The sequence below is a fragment of the Notolabrus celidotus genome, chromosome 21, assembly GCF_009762535.1.
Source record: "Notolabrus celidotus isolate fNotCel1 chromosome 21, fNotCel1.pri, whole genome shotgun sequence".
Taxonomy (NCBI): domain Eukaryota; kingdom Metazoa; phylum Chordata; class Actinopteri; order Labriformes; family Labridae; genus Notolabrus; species Notolabrus celidotus.
The window spans coordinates 10,012,723-10,037,212 of record NC_048292.1 but is presented as its reverse complement, the minus strand read 5'-3'; the positions used below and the strand labels follow the sequence as shown (position 1 = coordinate 10,037,212).

Genomic DNA, 24,490 nt, shown 5'->3' with positions numbered 1-24,490 from the left:
ACCACTCGGGTAGCAATGCTAGCACTGCCAGCAGTAATAAGGCTGCTGTATCTGCAGCATGCAGCCGCACAGCCTCCCAGCTTGGCTAGAAATGGCATAATAACATCACTGTGTTATGAGAGAGGAGACTCAGCGTTCTCCCAGAAGCAAGAAAAGAGGATGAGAGTAGTATTTTTGGTCATAATTAAAGTTTTGTCTCATTAGAAGGTGAGGAGTTGAACAAACTAGCCTCATTATGAAAATGTTTGAATAAGAGCACACTTGGACGTTGTCAGTTTTTATTTGGCAGAGGCCGCAGGGCTTGTTACTGGAGGGCTGGCAGATTTAAGCAGATTGGGAGGTGAGTGTTTGTTTTGGCTCCACAACAACGCCTCTCTACCTTTAATTGCCCTGGATAATCAACTGAAAATAAAGCAGCACCTCAGGCATTCCCAGCTGAACGGCTACCGCCTGAAACCTTTCCCAGATAAATAAAGGTTACCCACAATTCTGTTTCCCACTTACTGGAGCAGTGTCTGAACTCGAAGCGGACATGAGACCCCCGGAACATGTCCACTGGGATGGGCAGCTTGATCTGCTCCGCCCAGCGCGGGCTGTTGTTGTGGTACAGCACCAAGGAGTGGTACTCGTCTGCTCCTGGTTCACCAGAGCCGGCAGCCACGTGACTCTGAGAGACAGAGAGAAGAAGGACGTTAAGTAGAGGAATGACAAAAAACAAGAGGGTAGGGCTCAAGGGTGATAGGAGTAGATTTAATAAGTCAGATCTAAAGAAATGAATGCATTGAAAACAGTTACACGAAGAGCAATAAACTGAGAATGACATGGTTCACATGTGTGTGTTTATGTGTGTTAGAGGGCTGCGTGCCATGCAGTGGCAGCAGCAGTGGCAGCAGGGTTATATTTGAATCTATTTTCTGTCCGAGGCCGAGGCAGAGCAGGAAACCACAGAGGCAGACTGTCACAGCGCTGCACCAGAAATGGGCAGCACACTGGAGAGACACTTAGCTCTCATCTGGGTCAGCCGTATTTAAATGAAGAGTTTAGCTCCACAATAAGACAACGCTATTCAGGGAAAACAGAGACTTAAATGCTGCTTTTGTTTAGATAACATAAAAGGTGTTTTTTACCTTGAGGACCTGTCCATCGATATCCAGCACGTACACAGTGATCTCAACATTCCTGGCGACGCTCTTCCCGCCCTTTTCAAACTCGCCTTTCTCCAGTGTGACGTAAAGGTCGTTCCTCATCTCTCCTGCAAGAACAGGAAGGTAACAAGGCATTGATTATAACCCCGAACAACAGTACTAATGACCTGAGCTTGGCAGCCAATTCTGGCATAATACTTCAAAATAAATCTCCTGGAGATGAGAAATCTGAGCCTGGTCATCAAATCTGCCGGGTTGTGTAAATCGATTATCTTTTCTTTTTTTTTTGTCAACAGTGAGATTATATAAAGGTGAAAAGGGCAGAATATTGTTAGAAAATGTCAGTTTTTAAGAGCTTAAACCATAGTTGGTATAAAAAAGGGCAGCATAACAGATCCCTGAAAGTGAAACAAAACAATTGGAGCTTCCCCTACTGACGGATACGTCATAAAGCCTGCCTCCTCCATATAAACAGATGGGACATGAGTCAAACTTGAAAATCAGAATATACAGTACAGACAGCTCTGATGATGCAGGAAGTCAATTTTAAGGCTCCAATAGTTGATCCCCTCTGTGCAAACTCTAGCTCTAGCTCCAGACCAAGCGGCAACCTCCGGTCTAATAATATATGTGTCCAATGCAGAAGTGTTATAAACTGCAGTTCATCGAGGATCCACTTGAGGCTGGCTCCAGAAGTATCGAAAGTCACAAACCCATGAATGGGAAAAAGCCCATCTGTACAGCAGAAATAAACATGTTTACAGCCTGGTACAAAAGAAGAGTGTAGTCTGGATAGCTCATTTCTCGATTGGCACACACTGTGAGGGGGGTGAATGTTTTTTCTAACGTGGCAATTTTGAAGATATTGAGATCACAAGTCTTCCAATGAGAGGCACAGCTGACTGTAGGAACAGATGGGTGACGTCACGGATCCTACGTCCATATTTTACACAGTCTATGCTCCAGACACAGATTATTTGGTTTCACTTTTGTACAGCAGGGAAGGTAGGGACACGTCATCCATCTTTATACACAGTGATGAACTCAGTGTGAAATGTGTAGCACTCGAGCACTCCTGTGCAATAACAGCCATATTGTCATTCTGCAATCTGCCAAAACACTCAGGGAAAATAACCCCAGGAAGTAATATTCTGTGTCTTTTGTTATAATGGCACAATGACCAGGCCTGGTGCACATGTATTTCCTTCTGTAAGGGAAGTCAAATGTTGCAAAGGGCCCTGGGTAAGAAAGAGGATAGGCCTGTTTCCTCTGCAGCTGAGCTGTGGTCAGACACATTGTAAAATAGGTCCCCTGTATAACCTTTGTGTGTGAGTGTGTGTGTATGTGTGTGTGTGCATGCCTGTGAGAGTGTGTGTGCTAATCATATCTCTATCTCTAGGGTCAACATTGATTTTCTGCTCTTAACAACAGTTACTATAGCAACACGAGGCATTCTAAATCAACCCATACTGTACCGACATGCATGCAGAAAGAGCACAGGAAGGCAGACACACACATACAAGCACACACACGGGGGCAGTTTCTTAATACACAATAGGAAAGAGGGAAGTGGAGAGGGTGGGGCGAGAGGAGCTGAAGAGGGAAAATGAGGAGAGAGATACAGACTGATACAAATCCAGAGAAGAGAGACAGAAAAGGGGGAGAAACGGTTTCCATAGCCCTGGGGCAGACTTTCACAGAAGAAGGGTGAGAGCGCTCGGCGTAAAGGGTTTATAGTCAGACAAAGACAAAGAATGAGACAGTGAACATAAATCTGTGTTAGTGAGGCGCTGGGGGACCTGAAGTCTGTGGTTCCTCTTTATCCATGTGACCAGACAGCACACCTCACTCCTTTAAAAGAACAGCTCGTCTGCGGGAAAAAGTAGTCCCTCAACGTCCAGTTCTCATGAATGAATGATCACACAAAGAGTCAGAGAGCTAATCCAAGTCCACTACTGGACATTTTTCTTCTCCTTTTTTAAGTTGGCGTAAATATAAGGGTGCCCTTGTTTCATTTGACATATAAGTGGCTGTACATTTGTAACCATGGCAACAAGACCCCCATCTAGCTTAGCCCGAGGGGCCTCTGCAGGAGTCTTTGTCATTTAGAAAAGAAGCTTTCTGAGTGAGGCCTTTCTACCTGAAACAAACCTGAATTTTTCATCTCTCTGAGAGCGCCCCTTAGGTGGAATTTAAATATCACTGTCACGCGACGGAAAGGGGTGTCAAGTGTTACCAAGGCAACTGTAGTGGGTAATATAAGGTGGGTCAATGTGTGCAATAAAAACAAGAGAAAAAAAGTATCAATTTAAGGCCTAAAGAGGGTTGTTGACATTTTACACAGAAATCAATGTTTTATTACTTTTACTGAGTGATGTAGCACAAACATCTCAATCCCCTGGTGATATAAATGTCCTCTCATCCACAGTACACCCATGCAAGTGAACTTATTTGTGTTATGTCTCCAACAACAGTGATAGGAAAAGCTTTTGGGAAGCAAACAAGATGGGTTCAAGTACCTTTTTGTTTGCTTTGTAATAAGTCAGAATTAGAGCCAAATAAAAGAGTTGGAAGGTGCACTCAGAGTAAGTATGAATATGTCAGTTCATTATGGGATTATTTGTTGTTGAAAATTATAATTTGCATGGATGGCATTTTTGATACAAACATAGAAGCGTCAAGTATTCAGACATAAGTCAGAGTCAAGTCCTGATTTTCAGGCCCTGTGACTCAAACTTGGACTTAAGCACTGATGACTCAGATTTGGACTCAAGCATTGACTGCATTAGGAATCAGAAGATGAACAGGATGACTTGATCATCATTTTGTTTCTTATGAGGCCCAATAATATATTCAGATTTGAGCTTGTGTGTTCCCCTGCATGCAAGTTAATGTGCCGTTCAGGTCCTTTTCCTGTCAAAAAGTCTTAACCTGTGCCACAAATAATGGGTTTTGCTTTTAAAGATTTTACTACAAATGCAACCAAGCGCAGTGCAACATGTTTGATATGAAACAGAACCATCAAGGAGAAGACGGAGGAGAAGACGGATATCCATGATGCACCCAGGAAAGTGACTGACATGCTAAAGTTAGCCAACTTTGACTGTTTATTACACTGAGAGCTAACATAACATTTGAAGTGATTAAAATACTGGGTCCAAGATGTTTGGTTGTTTAAACATGTGATTAACAGTGGGCGGGTTGTTGGTATTTAGAGTTTATTTGACACCTGTAGTGAGCCCACTGGAGCACAGTCCCCAGTAATAATAATAATAATAATTCATAGGATTTATATAGCGCTTTTGTTAATACTCAAAGTCGCTTTACATAAGATAAACTAAAAATAAAACAGGTAAATAAAACAGAACAGGGACAGAGGTGGGGAGGGGGTAGAGGTCATGTGTTGTATGCTTTTTTGAACAGGTAGGTCTTGAGGTGATGTTTGAATGATTGAAGTGAGTCAGAGTTGCGGATGTGTGGAGGGAGAGAGTTCCAGAGAGTTGGGGCAGCGATGGCAAAGGCTCTGTCCCAGAAGGTGCGGTGCTTGGACTTGGTGATAGGGGACAGGAGATTGGCATCTAGTGTGCTAGTGTGCACATTTATACACACAACTTTGTGCCGTAACTTCACTGATCATTTACATCAACACTGGCACAATGACATTTGAGCACAGTAAGAATACCACTCCAGATATCCTGTTTTCCAGGAAGAAATTCATTCCAAGAAGGTAGAAGCTCTCACTTCATTGGTTTTCAGTCGTTTCTATGTTACTAAAATTCAGTCATCCGACATCAATGATGATCCCAAACAACCAGACTTGAGAGTTCTCCAACATAAAATGAAACTGGAGAACAAGTTGGTGCCATATTTCCAGTGCAAGTGAGAGTTTTACTGTTTCTTACCTGGCATGATGACATCAGAGAAGCCCAGTTTCCTGGTGATGGACACGCCCCGAGTGAAGAGGACCATGTATTCTCGTCTCAGTTGTTCTATGTCCCCGTGTAGAAGCTGGAGAGCCACAGCAAGACCTTAAAAAAATGAAAATAGAATTCAAAATATGAAATATTATACTTCTGTATTATAACCAAGACATGGCCTTGGTATTTCTGCACAAAACCAAAAGCTCACCAAAGCCACTCAATAAAAATGCTCAAAATACTCTCAACTCCCAACATAAGATACAATCTTGGGTTGGTGAGCTCAGAGAACATATTTCAGTTTTATTAGAGCTGCGTGAACTTGCAAACTAGACATTTACAGTCATACCAGCAGCACTTCTTGGTATGGAAAGCAAGTAGACGCCCACACATACATAAACAAAAAATGCAAATAGCTTCTGAGTCAGCTCCAGCACTTTTTGATAAAAGGAAATTCTTCATGAAGGCTGCCGTCTCAAATCCATATTCTTATGCAATAATTGAAATGTCATCACAGACATGTTAAAGCACAGACTTATTATTAGAGCTCAAAATGACTCCATGACATCCATGTGTGTGTGTGTGTGTGTGTGTGTGTTCCAGCTCATGCTCATGTGGAGGAAGCTTTAATAAAAACACAGCTAAACAGCAAGGGAGTGTGTACTGTAAGAGAAAAGATGATGATGATTGTTATTATGGTAGATGTTTTCTGGAAGGTTGGGAGGCGGTGGTGAACCGATTCATTAGCTGCAAGAGGTTTCAGTCAATGCGAGTCAACAAAGCAACGTGACTTGTTTGCAAACCTGCAAGCAATCTGCCAAAATATATTGCATTACAAAGGCGGATAGCAGAAAACAGACAGTGAGGGTTTCAAGTTTTCAGGCCGGTCTCAAAATAGGGTATCAGTAAGGAAGGGTTTTGATGTCTTGTTTTGTGCCATTTAAAGCTCATTTTATTACTTCCTTAAAATATACTGTTATGAAACTTGCAGAAAAGAGGTATTACACAAGCTCTGAAGAGAAAATGCCATGTCTGGAAATAGAATGTTAACCAAAGAAATCTGTGTTAGTTCCACAAAAATCCAAGTTAACACTATAGCTTATCTACAAATGTTAAGCTAGTTAGCTGTAGCCAAAGATTTCAGATGGATTTTTTTCTGTACTAAGATGTGATATAGTTGCCTTATTGAGTCAAGGGGATGACAAACATTCCAAATTGTTAGTTTATCAAAGATTTAGGTCTTTAAATTTAGGTGACAGCTACTTAAAAATGAAAAAAAGTACATTTATTGTAAGATTTAGCTAAGGCTAGTTCTGGCTACATCAGTAGCTAGCTTAGACAGTTTTATAACTATCAACTTCATTTATTTTGTACTTTTCTTAACAAAGCTACATGGTTCTCCACAGATAAGTAGAGCAATATTAAAAAGGCCAAGCACACAAAAATGCTGAATTAAGTGCCTTAGCTTTAGCTGTCTAGTTAGCTGTGCCTCAGCTCCAGAGAGTGCAACGAGTATAAGCAGTCTTGAAGATTCATATATTGCAAAACAAAAGGGAAGTAACTACCGACTGAGAAGCAATAAAAACCAAGAAATCTGTAACTACACACAGGGATGTATCCAAAGTGTAATGACTGTGGCCAAACTAGGACAGTGACTATTTCAGGAGTGTCTTGAAGTATGAGTGTGAATTAATACAACTTCTAACCTTTCAACCTCCACTTACATCTACTTTAAATGACAAGTATTAAATATATTATATATCCCTGTGTTTACTTCTTATCTAAAAAGAAACACATCAGAGTGGCTGCATATCGATTTTCAAAGCTTCATTCTTTAACCCTCCTGTTATGTTGCGGGTCAGATTGACCATATTAAAGTCTATATTAGGCAGTATATGTCTTCCAAACCAGTTAAATGCAGCATTAAAATCTGGGCAGCATGTGACAGAAGAGTTGTCTCTTGTTAATTAATCAACATCACTTCATAAAAAAATAAAAAAAAATAAAAATGTAAAATAAAATAAACAAAAATCTATGTCTGGTAAAACTATTGTATTTATATTAAGGGCTTTCCAATGTACATTTAAAAAAGTTTTAACATTAATTTCAATGAAAAGCAAGCGAGTTATCCTCATTGAACCATGATCTGTGAGAATTAAAGAACACCATTGCACTAAATCTTGATTTAAATGGTTAGTAATGGAGTTATAAATTAGATTAAAAAAATGTGTATTGGGATTTTTTGGGGTTGTGATGCTTTTGGATTATTGAATATGCCCCGGGTCAAATTGACCCAGGAACATTATTGCTGTCCCAGAGAAATTAACATAACAGGGGGGTTGAGGACTGCTAAAAGATGTCAATATGAAGTCTTAATTCAAAATACTCTGAATCAAATGCTGGCGAACACTTCAGTGTTGCCAATATATGGACTTTTGACAGTTAGTGTGCAACAGTTTGCTTTTTGCATTTTCGATAGACTGATTCCTCTCCACCACACCTGTCTCATTACAAAAATGTGCAAAGTATTTTTCTACAATTTTCAGTACCAAGATAAAAAAAATTGCTGCATTCAAAGCCACCTGTTGAAACATGGCCCAAAGTCCCACCTCTGACAAGGCAACAAGCCAATCACTGTTAATGATTTGGGGGTGGCAAGTCAGATTACACAAGGGGGGGGCATGCCACCCTTTCTCACCCCTCTAGACAACCCCCTGCCCGCACAGCCACAGTGTATTTACTGCAGGTTAGCCGGAATTCAGTCTCAAACATTTCACAAATTACAAATCTCCAATGCATGGTAATACAATATGGTACAACACGCGTTTTGAAATAAAGGGGTCAACAAACAAAGACAGAACAATTGCATTTTGGGTTTGAAGAGTGTCTCTGTTATTCAGCAACAGATGGAAGACATCTCCAAGGCAAAGTAAAAAAAACAACAAACAGAGTGCAGGGTCTAAATAATTCAAAGACAAAACTCACACAGTCCATCAACAGTTAGTTCAACCTGGCATAAAACCCTGGTGGGAAATGAGAGGAGTCTCCCCATTAGGGGGAGATATTTTTTTCTACCCAAGCTGTATCAGGCTGCCCCCACTATGTGGAGTCTTTGGCATTTAAACACATAACATATCACACACACACACACACACACACACACACACACACACACACACACACACACACACACACACACACACACACACACACACACACACACACACAGACTGACACACATATGCAGGCTCTAAAAGCTACTTCAGGGCTACAATTAGGCAAACCGGCTTCATTGCTATTCCGCCTAGTATATGTAGCTGACGCTGACAAAAACACCCTCGACCTCTGCTGCCCTCAGCCCACCCGGCCTGCCTCTTCACCAACTCAACAAAACAGAGGAAAAAAATTTAAAAAAGAAAAGAAAAAAACAAAACAGTGGAGTTGTCGCAGCCTCTTCTGTCACTGCCTACGCTCGCATGGAGGTGGGAAGCTGAATTATCTACCTGACCTGACTCATACAGAACCAGATTCTTATGAAATCCCTTTCATGGACTACTGGGCAACGTGTAAACAGAAGAACAATCGCCTCTCATCAGCTACCTCTCTTGTCTCTCAAATTCAATTACCCATAAGGCCCCTATGACCCTGAAACACAAGCAAAATAAGGTAGTCATTAGTGTATATGTGAGCAAAATAACTGTCCCTCTACATAGACTGCCTCTCCCAAACATGTTCTTCATACTTTAAGGCCAGTGCATTCATCTCTCCCCTGCTAATTGGCTCCTAATGAGAGACTTCGGGCTCCCTGCCAGGTCCGTTCAGAAGCAGGACTACTTCAGACGCACATACACACTCATACAAAAGATCGCATTGTGTGATGTACACATATACACACAAATGAACATTACCTTATCTCACTCCACTGCACACTTGTTTTAATTGCTCTCCCGACACTAAGTGTAATAAATTGTGGTTCTTAAATTATGCATGGTGTTCCATAACTCCTGCACGGACGTTTTTACAGGGACGGACTGGAGGGGAGACACTGACCTGTTTGCAAAAAAATTAAATACTCTCTCCACTTTGCCCATTTGGAGTCAATGCTACACGAGTGTTGTAATGAGAATGGATCTTCATAAATGGAGCAATGATGAGGAGGCTGTCATAAGTATGGAGCATGCATGTGTGTGTAATTAAAGAGATAGGAGCCAAAGAAGTAGAACATGCCAAATGGAATAACACTGTAATGAATTAATTTGGCTCTGACAAACAAATTGTCCTCATAACCCATAAATGAAGCTCATTTGTCGAAAAATTGTGACTAAAGCATATTTCTTTCATTCCATAAGATCAATGTCAAATTCAGTTAAGTGTTGGGAATGCAATTTTGGATCCAACTCCCTCAAATTATGCATGCCAAAGTATTGTGACAAAAGACCCTCAGCTCTCCTCTAATGCACTTTGAAAAGAGAAAGCAGTGGAGCGAATCAGGCGTGCAGCTGGATCAATGTCTTCAGCTGACAGCTACTCAATAGCTGACATCCAAAGGGTTTGTGATGAAGTGCAAACAGCAGCCAGAGAAGAGGAAGAGGTCTTTAAAATAATTCACTTACATGTGTTTATGATGAGCGTGCCAGTGTGCATGCTGGTTTTCCATAATGCTGTGACATGGAAGCCCAGAGCAAAGCGAAGACTAACATGTTGCATAATTTTTGAGAAGAGGCCGCTAACTTAGGAAACAGGCTGTTTCCTGTGAGCTTTTCCAATCAGTGAATAATGAACCACAAAGCTTATGTCACTGTCATACATCAGGCATGAAGAATGGAATGAGTGAGCAGCATGTCTGCAGGGTGATCTGCAAATAGGGATGGGAATTGATAAGATTTTATCAATGTCAATGCCATTGTCAATTCTGCTTATCAATCCAATTCCCTATCAATCCTCCTAACGATTCCTGAGTAATTTTTTTGTGGGGAAAAAAAAAGTAGTTCTACACAGACCATTTTATTTTTTCCAAAATTATGTCTGCACAAGACTGAACATGAACATATTCAACTTGAACATACTGAACGATAGGTTATACTCATCCTAAGTCGCATGAGTCCGGACTCCTGGAGCCTGGATGAAAATACTTTGAATTTGGAGAGGAAAAACTGCTTTTCCTACGGGGGTCATCGTGGAGGTATTTTACCCGCTCTCTGTGCCTAATGTTCGACCGCATGAGTCCAGACGTGGCCTCTCGAGCTTGGATGAAAATACTTTGAATTTGGAGAGGAAAAAACGCTTTTCCTCCAGGGGTCATTGTGGAGGTATTTTACCCGCTCTAGGTGTCTCATTTTCAGCCTTGTTTGACACATAATGCGACGCCCCGCGAAGTGACATGATGTCACTTCTGATGGAATTGATCAATTGGAACCGGTTCTAAGTCAGATCTGGTTTTTTTTAATTCCCACCCCTATCTGCAAAACATCCAGAATCCAAAACATCATCCGTTCAATTTATCTGTAATTAGATGTGATATGTAGCTCAGTCAGTCTACAGATTAAGTAGAAAATAAAGCAGATCCTAACACCTGATTAAGATTGTAAACAGCTCAATGTGAGATAAGGAAGCCTTCTCTAAGTGTTTGACACATCATGAATGAAAACTTTCATTCTCCTTCTACATCTCTATCCATTCATAATTCCTTCATATGGAAGTTCCGCTTGATGCTGCAGTTTTGTTATAAACCCATGGAGGGTAAAGATGCTGTTCAGATAACACACACTGCTTTAAAAGGCTTTGTGTCATTCATTTTAATTACCTCCTTACTTCACGCTTATGTAAGATTATTCATGATTATTGAGTTGTATGGTGTCGCGTAAAGTCATTATTGTTCCACTGAGGGAAGGTGTGAAACTGGAGCTGATTCAGTAGATCAGTCGCACAGATTTTTTTTTGTCCTCATCCTCCATGAGACAGCACTCACACAATTAGCAACCTTTTCTACTGAGAGAGGAAAAAAAACAAGTGATGAGAGATTTAAAAGGCAATGAACTCTGTTAACAGACACAGAGTAACTATTTTCATTATGGAAATAACAGCCTGTAGCGGGATTACAGCAGCATTTCACCAGCTCTGTTATGTAAATGAGCTCAAGGACAAACTTCTGATGAACTTCTGCTGATTGCATCGAGGGGTAAATGTACAAACAGCAGTAAACAAACAGCTGCAGTTTAGCCAACACTGTTTGTTTCATGTTAATGTCTTACTGCGTTACACTTTGTACTGCATTCAAGCTACTACGCTGAAGATCATATTTTAAAAGCTGTAATCACAAGCTTATTATTTTTCACACAAGCAAAGTTGATAATATGATTCCTCTCACAGCTGCATCCATAAGATTCTTTGTGCAATCACTGTAACATCTAAGTATGGGCCTCATTACAGAACAAACCTCCTTATGTATCACTCCACAGTTCTTTGACGTTTGAAGAACTCAGTGTCCCGATTCCTCCACCAACCTGTTGCTACTGGAAACTGCTGATGCCGTGGTTCAGGATGATGCAAATGCAGCTATTTATAAAAATCATCCTGAATGCATTTGCAACAGCTAGCTTCCTGCAGACACGGCCATGTGAAGACAAATCCGCTCAGCTAAAGAGGAACTTCGTACCCACGAAAAACACGACTCAGACTGACCGGAAACTGACTCACACGGCACCAGACGGATGAACTGGGCGCCCAAGTTTGCTGTTACTTAACCTTCTTCTGTAACATCTTAAAGCAAAATGTTTCAAAGTGAGTCATAAAAATATAAAAGGAGTGATTCTTACCTGTGTTGGAGCCTGACAGGTTGTATCTGGAATTGGCTTTTTTGATGATGTTGTCATGGATTTGGAACCACTCACTCTCAGTGTTACACCTGAGACAGAAAGATAAGACGGATGAACAGAATATTAACTACAGGCAAGGAACAGGACAAATCTTTTTTTCAACATGTGGCCCTGTATATGTTAATCTCTGGTGGTACTGGATCCTTCATTACCCTTGATGCATGAAAGCATACTTCGCCCTTAACTTTGGGTAAATGCCCACATGTTTAAAACTCTATAGGTCCAGTTTTTAACATTGTAAGTCCTCAGTTTGTTAAAGACAGCTATCACAAGGTATGAAGACAAATGAAACATACGATACTGAAAATGAATGCACAGATCATGGCTTCACTGTAACTTAACCCTCCTGTTATGTACGTTTCTTATAGGAACAGCAATAATGTTCCTGGGTCAACTTGACCCGGGGCATATGTAATGATCCAAAAGTGTCAGAACCCCCCAAAAAAAACAATAAACATTTTTTAAAATCTCATTATTAACTCCATTACTAACCATTTAAGTCAATATTTAGTGCAATAGTGTTCTTTAATCCTCACAGATCATGGTTCAATGAGGATAACTCACTCATTTTTATGAAAATTAATGTTAAAACTTTTTTTTTAATGTACATTGGAAAGACCTAAATATAAATTCAATAGTTTTACATGACATAGATTTGTGTTAATTTTATTTTACATTTTGAATTTTTTTTATTTTTATGAAGTGATGTTGATTAAATAACAACAGACAACTCTTCTGTCACATGCTGCCCAAATCTTTATGCTGTATTTAGCTGGTTTGGAAGGCATATATTACCTGAAAATGGAAGGAACATCTGAATACCAGTAGCCTGTCATCCACTGTGACATTAGAAATGCAAAATAATACTTTTAACAATGATTTTTTTAGATTTTTGAAGTTGAAAATTGGTCAATTTGACCCGCAACATTGCAGGAGGGTTAGAGAAAGGAAAAAAATATGACAACAAGAAAACTTGTCCTCAGTTTAAATTTGTGATCACTATACCTGAGCTGAGAATTGAGATTGCTACCCCAGCCCAAAAGCACACCAAAAGAAGAAGAAGGCAAATAAAACATTTTATATTCCCATGTTGAGCAGCGATTTCCCAGTTGAAAGGTTAAATGCAGTTGTCTTTTTGGTCTTGATAATTCAAGTAAATATGTCTCTCTTTTAAAATAGCAATGGTTGTTGTTCTGTTGCATTCAGCAGCTTGTTGTAGGTGAATTTGGTATCAAACAGGTACCGTATGATTCACTGGAGCACATTTAATGTAATATGAACCTCATGTGCAAGTGAGAAAAATCAAGACTAAGGCTGAAAGACAAGGAAAAAATCTGATAATTGCATGAAATTTATTTCTATGCTATACACTGTGATATAAATAAGTATATTGATTCATACCAGATACATCTACTGTGTTTTGTGTACTTAAAAATGATTCAAAACTAGAACAGTACAACTACACTTTGAAAGTCTACTTTCTGCATTCAGATCAGGCCTCTGACAGCAGCTCTGACACCCGTAAGGAGAAGTATAGAATGACAGGAGGATGTGTGAAAAGAACTTAACTAACGCATTTCTTCATAACCTTTACTAATACACATAACTGACTTACTTCAATGTCACCAATAGTTTCTTAAGATGTTTAAAATGATGTTTAATCTCCGTCACATGCCCTGTGGTAGTAAACTCACTGTCTTCTTCTGTAAATGACTCTCACAACATTAAACTGTATAGTGCGTTAGGTGCAGACAGTAAAAGTTAACACTCTGTGGTCCTGTTAGCCATCCTTATGTGTGCCAAAACACTTAATCGAGCATTTGCCAGGGTATCTGTAATGGCAGCAACATTTTACAGTCATGTGAGGTCCAGACTCTGCATCCACAGCACTCAGTACTCTGTGAACAACCCTAATCAGGACCTTTTGGTATTGTCCAGTTTTTCCATCTAACTAGGGCATCACAACTAAACACTTACAGTATTTTCTGTGACGTCTTGTCTTGACCTAATTCAGTGCAGAATTTGAATGCTGCTCAGACTCTGGTGTTACTGCAGGTGTCGTGAAGGTGGTTGTTTTTTTTCTTCTACCGGCCAGTCAGCCTGATCCAGCCATAATTTAGGTCAGATCAGTGTGTCAGCAGTAGCCTTTTTAATCCCTCTGGGCATTGTGCAGAGCAGGCTGGACAACAAAGTCCTTTCACTGCCACTCTTTCGAAATCACAACAGAGCACTGTGATATGTTGTTGTGAAATGCCTCTGATAAGCTTGCTGTGTTACTTACCAGCTAATAGGATGACCTGAAGTGAACTGCTTTGAAGCGACATAAAGGAGAATTCTAGCTCTGGGTAATTGAAGAGTGATATCTTTTTCGCAGCATGTATTTGGTACTTACAATAAAAAACGTAATGTGTAAAGATTAGTGATTCTTAAAGGAATAGTGCAACATTCTTTTAATAATCTCCACCAGTTTTTTTCTCTGTTTATTTGCAGACAGACTCCGACAAAAAGTCAGCTATTTCTATACAAACAGATCTATATTCCCAATGTTTTGTAGGAAGAGGGTTGTGGAGGCTGTTTTTATGTCAGTCTTGTATTATGGGGACATAATCTACAGAAACGCACCATCCTCAACCCTCAAACGCCTTGACTCCATTTATCACTCTGCGTTACGATTTATTACAGGTGACCCCTTTCACACACATCGGTGCATTCTGTACAATAAGGTTGGCTGGCCCTCTCTCCATGAAAGACGCAATATCCATTGGAATCTGTTTAACTACAAAGCTGTCTTAGGAAAAATTACCAACCTACCTTACTGAACTTCTTCATCACCCAGACGGTTCATACCCATTCACTCACTAATGGTAGAGGCTGCTATGTTGTGATCTCATTCATTCACATTCACACACCTCTGAACAACAGAAGGAGCATTCGGGGTTCAGTGTCTTGCTCAAGGACACTTCGGCATGTGACCGCCGGAGCTGGGATCGAACTGCCAACCTTCCGATTGATGGACGACCGACTCTACCCACTGAGCCACAGCCGCCCCCAGCAAATTATAGCCAATCCCCAACTCTCTTTTTATTTGTATTGTTTTATTTGATCTTTTAATGTTTTTATATCCCAAAAAAAAGATCCTATTTCATGACTTTTGGTACTCTTGATGCATTGCTGTTTGTTTGTTGTTTGTTTTTTAAATGTCACTGTAAATGCCTTGATATCATTGTCAATGATCTCTCAAGTATAAATAAAGGTTGATGATTTAAATGAAGCCAGATTGTTAGCCCAGCATAGCACAAAGGACCCCAGGGGTAACCAAAACCTGTAATCTCACACTTGAATTCTGATTCAAATCAAACATGATAGATAAAAGTTGACAATTGTTAAGTTTCAAAAGGAGCTAAGAGAGTTGTTTCAATGTTTAAGTTTTTCATAAAGAGCCAGAAATGTTGAACTACTCCTTTTTTAGTACAGTGTGATTTTCTATTTGGAAGAAAGGACCTAAAAACGTGTCCGTCTTCAGTGACTTACGCATAAACCTTGAGCAGATGGTCATCCTTGGAGTCAGCAGTGAGGAGATCTGCGATGCTGACGACAGCACAGCCGAAAGGCCGCCTGTACTGTACACTACAAGTATTCTTCTTCTCTCCTGCTCCCATTCTCCCTACACACACACACACACACACACACATAAGAAAAAAAACACAAAGAAGTGTGCACAGTCAAAACAAGAACAGCTATGAAAGCCCGAGAGATTTTAAAGACATGTAGTGCTCTGTGAAAGAGTAGCAGCATCGTAACTCCCACCTATTCTTATGATGTGAACAACAATGTAGACATCTTTTCGGAGATCACTGCTTCCCAAATCCTGAAAAAAAAACAGGGAAACACACTTCAGCATCAGATTCAATCACTGTAAACAAGATACAGAGCTGACTTGGCTTTTAGTTCTCAGAGTAACGCAACATGATAGAACATGACTGGCTTTATAAAAAACTACATATAAATCTTTGTAAATGCAAAATCATGTTCACCACTCACCACAAACAGCGTGCACTGTCTTTCTGTCTTCTCTGGCGACTTTGGCAGCCCGCTCTTATTCAGCCTCACAAAGAACCTTTCACTGTAACAGAGGAGAAACAGAGGGAAGGGGACACAGATTGAGATGAATGGGGTCAGGAGGAGTGATGGCTGGGTGTCATCATAAACAACTAAATCCAAGTCCTGGCTAATAGGAACAGAATAAAGATTAGACACAATGTCAAAAATGTCAAGTGCTCAGTGGCGGGCACTGGAGGAAACACTTCAAAGTTCAAACTTCAAACTAAAGCAGGGCTGAAAGAGACTACGAGGCAGGAGAAAGACAGGCAGAGTGGGAGCAGAGACAGAGGGATAGAGGGAGAGAAAAACATATACAAAGCTTGAATTACTGAACCGAATCCCCAACACGACAGATTGTCTGTAACATATCCGACAAGAACATCCTCACATCGCTCCTCTACAGCTGAATAAAATATTCAGCGTGCTATTTTGCACTGTGTGGATTCATTCTGACACATTTTGGCCCTGATACTGGACTGTCAGCAAAAACAGTGATGTGTTACAAAAGAAAATGTAAAGCCTTTGTCTCATAACTGCTAGGCTGGATGTCATGTGTCTTCTGGCTGTGACAGGACGAGGCTGAGACCATTACTAGGGAGGTGAATAGGGAGTCAAAATGGTGCATGTAAATGCCACAGAGCTGTATGCTTAAATAAAAATACAGAAATAGTATTTACATTAGTTGATGGTGTATTTCAGGACATTACAAAGAGTAGCATGTGTTGTTTGGTACCCCGGAACTAGGGACTTTACCCTGAACTATGTGCGTTTCAACCGGAGGAACCAGGGTCTAAATTTAGTTCAGGGGTAGATAATCCCCCACGTGAAAAGCCCCTGCTTGGGGGGTAGTACTTTTCAAAGGTCCTGGGACTTTCATTTGAATGTAACGGTGTTTGTGGAGTTTACACAGTTGTTGAGGCAAAGAGGGAGTTCCTGGAAATGCATACTAGTTTAGTTTTTTATAAAGATTTCAAAATATTATTGAATATAATTTTCTTTTCTCCATACGTCACTGGCCTGATTTGCTCAATCTACCCGGTACTTCAGCCCGTGGTCAAACGCAGACAACAATGGGGGAACAGAAACCTTTTAGTTCAAGGTAAAGTAGTTCTGGGGGCTAAAAGACCCCAGAACTCTTGGTCGAAATGCCCCTAAGTAGAACACTACATTTCAGACCTCCTGCCTACATCCCTCTGGCTGCAAAGTAAGAGTCTTGCACGCTGACATTGCTGTGAGTGCTGGTTTGAGCTAAATGCTAGCATCAGCAGCTAACACGCATATATTTAGCTGGCATGTTTATCAAAGTGTAGCTAAATGGATGCTTCATTTTGCTTCAAAGGCAACATGCTTTTCTGTAAATTCCAATAACGCAAGAGCTATTGAGATATTTAACTCAGAACAACAGGTGTCATGCTATAGTGGCACTAGAATAGAATAGAATAGAATAGAATAGAATAGAATAGAATAGAATAGAATGTACTTTATTCATCCCAGAAGGGGTAAATTCAGGTGTCTGGTAGATAAAAAATCACATGAAACAAGTAGTACAGATGTCTGTCAGCTCATCTCCCATTGGCTAGAGAGTCATGAAGCCTAATGGCTGTAGGGATGAATGATTTTCTGTATCTCTCAGTCCTGCAGCGTAGAGAAATGAGCCCTCCACTGCTGCTGTTTCTCTGGTCCACAAAGAAGTTGTGAAGTGGATGATCTGTGTAATTTAGAATGGCCTCTAGCTTCTTCTGTGTGCATCTCTCCACCACAGCCTCCAGTGAGTCCAACCTGGTTCCAATCACAGTGCCAGCTCTTTTCACTGGTTTGTCCAGTCGCCTTGCATCCTTGTGTTTTATACTGCTTCCTCAGTAGACTGCAGCATAGAATAACACACTTGCCACCACAGACTGATAAAACATCTGCAGCATCTCAGCAGATGTCTAAGGTTCTGAGCCTCCTTAAGAAAAAGAAAGAGGCGGCTCTGCCCCTTCCTGTAGAGTGCATCTGTGTTAAGGGACCAGTCCAACTTGTTGTCCAGGTGTACACCTAGATATTTGTAAGTTGGCACCACCTTGATGTCCAACCCTTGAATGTTAACTAGCTGATGGCAGAGCCTGGATCTTTGTGTACTTTTAAAAAATGATGGGGCAGGATGTCCTAAACTTTTCAGGAGTGCATAATTAGAAGGCTACACATGTTTAACCATCCCCTTAGCTATGCCGCTGATACTGCTATATATAAAACTGTAAGCCATCACACTGAGACCATTGGAAAAGCAAATTGTCTAGCTTAACAACACTGACTCATACTTTGGACATTCTGCACATTGCAGCGCAACTTTAAAATAAGAAGTTCAAGACCCTCACAGCAGAGCAGACTGAACTGTCTGGAAATAAGAGCTCTGGCCTCAAACACCCCACACCCACTCTTCCCTGCAGGCTGAAAATTAAGCGCATGTCGGTCAAAAACAGAAAAAAGGACGGACACAGCTCGCGTTTTCAATCTCTTTGTACTCCGTCCTCTCTCTATAACTTGCACACACGCTCAAAAGAGAAGCAGCGGATGTTTCCTGCTGGGCCTGTCTCATCCTGGCTGGCGAGCTGAGGGCTAATCCAGTTAGGTGACTTTCACAGTCCACCGATAAGCAGAGAGAAAACCTTGTAATGCAGCCGGGCCTGACAATGAGCCAAGGCGCTGGCACTGATAGCCAGCGCCAATTCACACAAGAGCAGAATATACCAGACAGATCCTATATAACTTAACTTCATGCTACAATGGATTAGGATGTTGTTATAAGAGTCAGAGCTATTAAAAGCTCCTCTTACGAGCTTAAAAGTTGCCATGTCTGATGTAAATAAGCGCCTGCTCCTTGCACTGTATTTCACTGTTTTGTGTATGTAGGGCAGTGGGCGCTCATGTTTAAATTAATTAAGCTTCTGATTATTAATTATACAAATGCTTGTGATTCTTCATACATGTATTCCTTCAGTAAAGTTTTCTTTTTATCACCCGTATTGGAATAAACCAGTCAAGAGTAAATTTGATTTAGATTTGGATGTTTCTCATTAGCTGCTCTCTGTAACTTTTCCAGACCATTTATCCGGCCATATGGAGACGGATTCCTATGCATTAGACATGAGACCTGCTCACGTTTTCCCAAACCCTAATTAGCGCCGTATTGTTGAAACCCCAACTGCCAATTAACAGCCACTCCTGCAAACACACACGCGAGGCTCAAACACACTCTCCTCCCCTCCTCACAGCTGCAGCGTGTTGATCACACTGTCCCCCAGTGGGACCTTATCTCCCTCTATCACCGCCTGCATTAACATAACATGAATGGCCCATTTCCCTCCCCTCTGGGCGCACAGTGCACTGGCTATTCCCTCTCCTGATATCGATGATTGCATTAGGAAGCATGCGCTCACCCAGTGACAAGGGGTGGAGGAGGGTGTGTTAAATACTGGGTAAATTAACCACTAGTGTTGCCTCCCACATCCAAGCCAAGTAGCCTGAAATGTACCCAAGAGGCCACGTACTAAGAAGAGGAAAAGACTCAGGAACACAGCAACAAAGCAGAGCTCCATCTTTAAAGAGACACAAATAAAAACACACCAGAAAAACATGCACACACACACACACACACACACACACACACACACACACACACACACACACATAGATGCACGTGACAAATAATCATTATGTGACCTAGAATTGAGCAGAACTTATGATACGAAGTGGGATTTTTTTGTTGTTGATAGAACAGTGGCAGTAAATATGTGTGTTCGACCTGGAATAACACCAAATGTTGTAAAACAGAAAGAGCAACAGTGTGAGTGTGGTGGTACAGTGTGCAACAGCGTTTGTGTCCTGCTAAAGAGCCAGACAATGAGCCTGTATCATACACAAAGAAGCTGCCATGATGCACTGGGGCTGCTGGTGTTGGCATGGTACTGAGACAACGGGTCGGACCCCCATCTGGTCTCTGACACACAAACATACACACACATTGAACCCATAGAGAGCACAGAGGGAAGCATCGTAATGGCTCAATGCCAGGCATCTTGTGTGGATTTCTGTGTGTGTGTGTATGTGCTACCAGACAGCGAGCGATAATGTTGGCGAGCTGCCACGGTAAGATTTTCCTCTAAGATAGAAGCTCTAAGACACACCGGTGAAGGCCTGTGACTGCCTTCATCCCCAAACTGTAATTAACTGATTTAAGAAATAGGACAAGCTGCGAAAAAAATTGGGGCTTTGTATCCTTTACTATATTCAGATTTGTGTTTTCAGTTCACTTTCTGAAAGGTACTTTGACATTTCTAGCAAAAAAAACATCTACAAGAGATGTTTAAGCTGAACTATGAGAGCTCTCTTCTATTTCAGAATATAAGCTGTAAATCTACTTCAATGACTCAACTCAGAGAGTCTAATTACTCTTACCTGGCTCAGGTAGGAGTAATTAGAAGAAGAAGAAGAGAAGCAGAGAGATGAAGTGATTCAAGTGGAACCTAATATGATACCACTGGATGCTAATTACCCACTTTAAGACAAAGAGTGGGCAGGGAATAGTCACAATAATCTACCTTCATTATTTCTAACCCTTACATCAAGGATTTGCATGGTTGAGATTAAAGGAGACAGGAGAGCCAACTACATGTACTTGAGTGCTTTCCAACTATAGATACATTGTTCGTGTCTGCGTGAGTGCATGCGTGCATGCGTGAGTGCGTGCGTGCGTGCGTGCGTGCGTGCGTGCGTGCGTGCGTGCGTGCGTGCGTGCGTGCGTGCACATATTAAGATCCTACTGGGTTAAAAACATAGACTGTAAAAAATATGGACGTAGTATCCGTGACGTCACCCATCTGTTCCTGAGAGCTGTTTTGAAGCAAATCGACGGCGGCAGCCATATTGGTAATGCGGAACTCAACTAGGCAGAGTGTGACGTAGTGTGAGTCTCTTAGCCAATGGCTGTGTGTTCCCGACCGGGATTCACGTCAGTCATGTCCTTATTTGGGCAAAACTCATAATATTAATATCTTCTTAACCGTCACGTTAGAAAAAAATCATCCCCCGTACAGTGTATGCCATTAGAGAGATTAGCGTTGTAGGGCCAAGCCGTTTTTTGAACCAGGCTGTAAACATGTTTATTAATGCTGCAAAGATCGTCTTTTTCCCATTCATATCTATGTGGTTTCCGGTGTTTCTGCAGCCAGCCTCAAGCGGATTTTCGATGTATTGCAGTTTATATCACTTCCGCATTGGCTTCATCGTTTGAGACCGGAGTTTGCCGCTTGGTTAAAAACAAAAGGACAATTCCAGTAAATTACATCAACTTCTTGCCTTGCAATGCGATTGGTGCTATACTGTATGGGTTTGTATGATAAGATACCTCACCATACATACCATACAATATCGATACATGTTATGGCATATCATACTATACCATACCATATGTTACACTATGGTGCAATATGATACCATCTGATACTATACAATATGAAATCATAACAGTACTGTATGTAGCAATACAATATAATAAGACACCATATAATTAAATGGGATGTGATATGATGCAATATGCTTCAACAAGACATGGTAGAATTTAACACCTAGGATATGGTATGATATCATGGGATGCCATATTATACAGTACAGTACTATGGGATATCATACAGTATAAGACAATAGCATGCAATATAATATTGTATGGTGTGATATGATGGAGTGCATTTACAATGCGGTGCGCTACGATAAGGTGCAGTGCAGTGCGATACCATAAAACATGATACTATACGATATGATATGATACTACATGATACGATACAATACTATATGACAGAATACGATATGACATGATACGATACTATACTACATGACACAATGCAATAGGATATGATGCAATACGATACAACATATGTTCACACCATAACCTAGAAATTGTCATCCATGCATTCATCACTTCCCGATTAGATAATTATAACTTACTCTACTCCTGCCTAAGCAAACACAACCTCTCAAAACTCCAGTTAGTCCAAAACGCCGCTGCCAGACTCCTCACACACACCAAGAAAAGGGAACACATCGCACCAGTTTTAGCCTCCCTTCTCTGGTTGCCTGTGGGTTTTAGAATTGATTTTAAGTTTTTAACACTCACTTTTAAAGCAATAAATGGACTGGCCCCTGAGTCATTCATCTAAGTGCATGCCTTAAAATGTATGTCCCCAACTGCTGCCTGAGCTCCTCCGGCAGGTCCCTCTTGGAACTTCCAAGGGCGAAGTTAAAACCAGAGGTGACCCCGTCACTCTGGAATGACCTGCCGGAGGATATCAGGCAAGCCACATCCTTGTCCTCTTTTAAATCTCTTTTAAAAAACACACTTTTTTCAATGTGCTTTTATTTCTTAACTCATCACTGACTTTTTAACTTCTGCATGTTTATTATTATTGTCTTTTTCCCTAACTCATTCTAGGTCTCCTTACCTTTGTCATGTGCTTTTGTTTTTTCACTCGCTTTGTCTTGCACTCTGTAAAGCACTTTGTAAACATGTTTTTAAAAGGTGCTATATAAATAAAATGTATTATTATTATTATTATTATTATTATTATATGATAAGATACGATACGATATTATACAATACAATACTACGTAATATGATACGATACAATTCGATACGCTATGAAAGGATATGATACGATTCGATATGATACAATACAAAACAATACAACATGATACACTTCATTGTTGCCATATTTGTTTTTAGCTTTATTTGTCTTTTTTCTCTTTAGCAGCCTTCTTAGTGTATTTATTAATCAAAAGATAACAAGAAAAAACAACAATCCATATATGTACAGAGTAGCACCAACAAATGAACACCAACACACCATCTCATACCCCCTAACATATTGTGTATATTATTGATTCAACGTTTTAAGTAACTCAAGTAAACTAAGTCTGCACAATAGTTTGATTTGGTGCCAGCAACTTGATGAATAATGAATTGGATTTCCAATAGAACAGAATTGGAGTTACTGCATACTGAAACAAAATAAGTCCCATCAATGTCACCCTTGTTCCTCTGATGTGACCCTGTGGGGCGGAGAGGAGTGCCGAACACAAGCATGACTTATCAAAAGAAGTTTCAGAGCTCATTTCTCATCCCACACGTTTTTTTTTTTTCCCTTTGCCTGACGAATCTACTTTGTTTGTGACATGAAATGGAATTTCTTCGCTTTGAACTATGAAACTCTAGAGTTTAAACACAGTCTTGTTTATGGCCGACACCACATCAGGAGAATGTGGGTGCCTTTGTGTGTGTGCGTGTCGGTGTGCGTGCGTGCATGGATTGGAGTGACGTGCACAGACTCCCGTGGGTTCAGTGGACTGCAGGGACACTTTTATGTGAGAAAATAGCATGGCTTTGCCCACATCCATTCGACCATGTGATCTTTAACAAACTGCTTCATTTGATTAACATCAATGAACATAATTAGAGAAGGCTTCCAGAGATCAGAAGGGAAACCATTCAAAATGTCGCCTCACACACATTGCTTTGGACTGTACATCCAAATGAGTCTGAGGGGCAAAAAAATCCCAGTCAAACTTGATTACACATCCCAGTGATTAAACTGTACGACACATGCATAACAATTGAGCAATAATAATAATAATGTATGCATTTTTCATTGTTTCCATTTAAAAAACAGGGTGAATACCTGAGTGGCCGGTTCTCCCGTCCATCATAGATGTGGAAGAAGACTTCAAGCTCCTCTCCAAGATTGGCACTCATCAGACTCTTCATGTGGACAAACAGGTGATGGGTGCTTGCAGGCGTAGGGGTCTCCTTCTTCCGATGCCGATGCTCCATCTGCAGAGGGGGCAGACATAAGGGATGCAAATTGATGATGTCACATACAGTATCGGTTGAGCAGATTTGAAACAGGGAAAATCCATGGTTTCTACTGCACCTATACAACAACGCAGAGTCGTATCAGACTGTCACTTCTGCAAGTTCTGCATTCACTACTTTGTTTCTGTCTGTAAGGCTTTGTGTTCCCTTATGGCAGGGGTTCCCAAACTTTCGCAACCCCCACTCTCCCTCAAAGTGATTTAATGTGGCTTCATTTAGCTGGTCTGCAGAAAGTTAGCCTACCTATATGTGCATGTGGCTGTGTTTCCTGTGCTGTTATGAATAAACCTACTGCTTCTGATGCTTTTGATGAATAACTGTTCACTAACCCTAAACTTAGGAGTCATCTGGCAAAAGAAAGGCAGAAAACTCATTACATTTTCTATTTTTTTGGTTTTATTTCAAGTTTAGCTACAATTTCCGTCGATATTTTTTACTATAATGGGTAAAATGCACTATTTATAGTTAACTAAGAAAAAAAAACACTCTGGAAGACATCTCACGACCCCCCATTTGTGTCTCATGACCCCCAAGGGCGTCCAAACCCAC

The 24,490-nt window shown here is 40.8% G+C and overlaps 1 protein-coding gene across 2 annotated transcripts in view; it reads right to left on the bottom strand.

Annotated features, from left to right (window-relative positions):
• The window catches only part of dock4b (dedicator of cytokinesis 4b), a 170,271-nt gene that overhangs the window by 77,708 nt on the left and 68,073 nt on the right, over window positions 1–24,490 (bottom strand). For both annotated transcript variants that reach the window (XM_034673952.1, XM_034673953.1), the window contains exons 8-15: window positions 23,748–23,899; window positions 15,979–16,060; window positions 15,745–15,805; window positions 15,469–15,601; window positions 11,878–11,966; window positions 5,048–5,173; window positions 1,128–1,252; window positions 505–667 (exon numbers count right to left, since the gene is read on the bottom strand). In XM_034673952.1, the coding sequence (XP_034529843.1) occupies window positions 505–667; window positions 1,128–1,252; window positions 5,048–5,173; window positions 11,878–11,966; window positions 15,469–15,601; window positions 15,745–15,805; window positions 15,979–16,060; window positions 23,748–23,899 (931 nt within the window). The remainder of the gene's footprint in view (window positions 1–504; window positions 668–1,127; window positions 1,253–5,047; window positions 5,174–11,877; window positions 11,967–15,468; window positions 15,602–15,744; window positions 15,806–15,978; window positions 16,061–23,747; window positions 23,900–24,490) is intronic.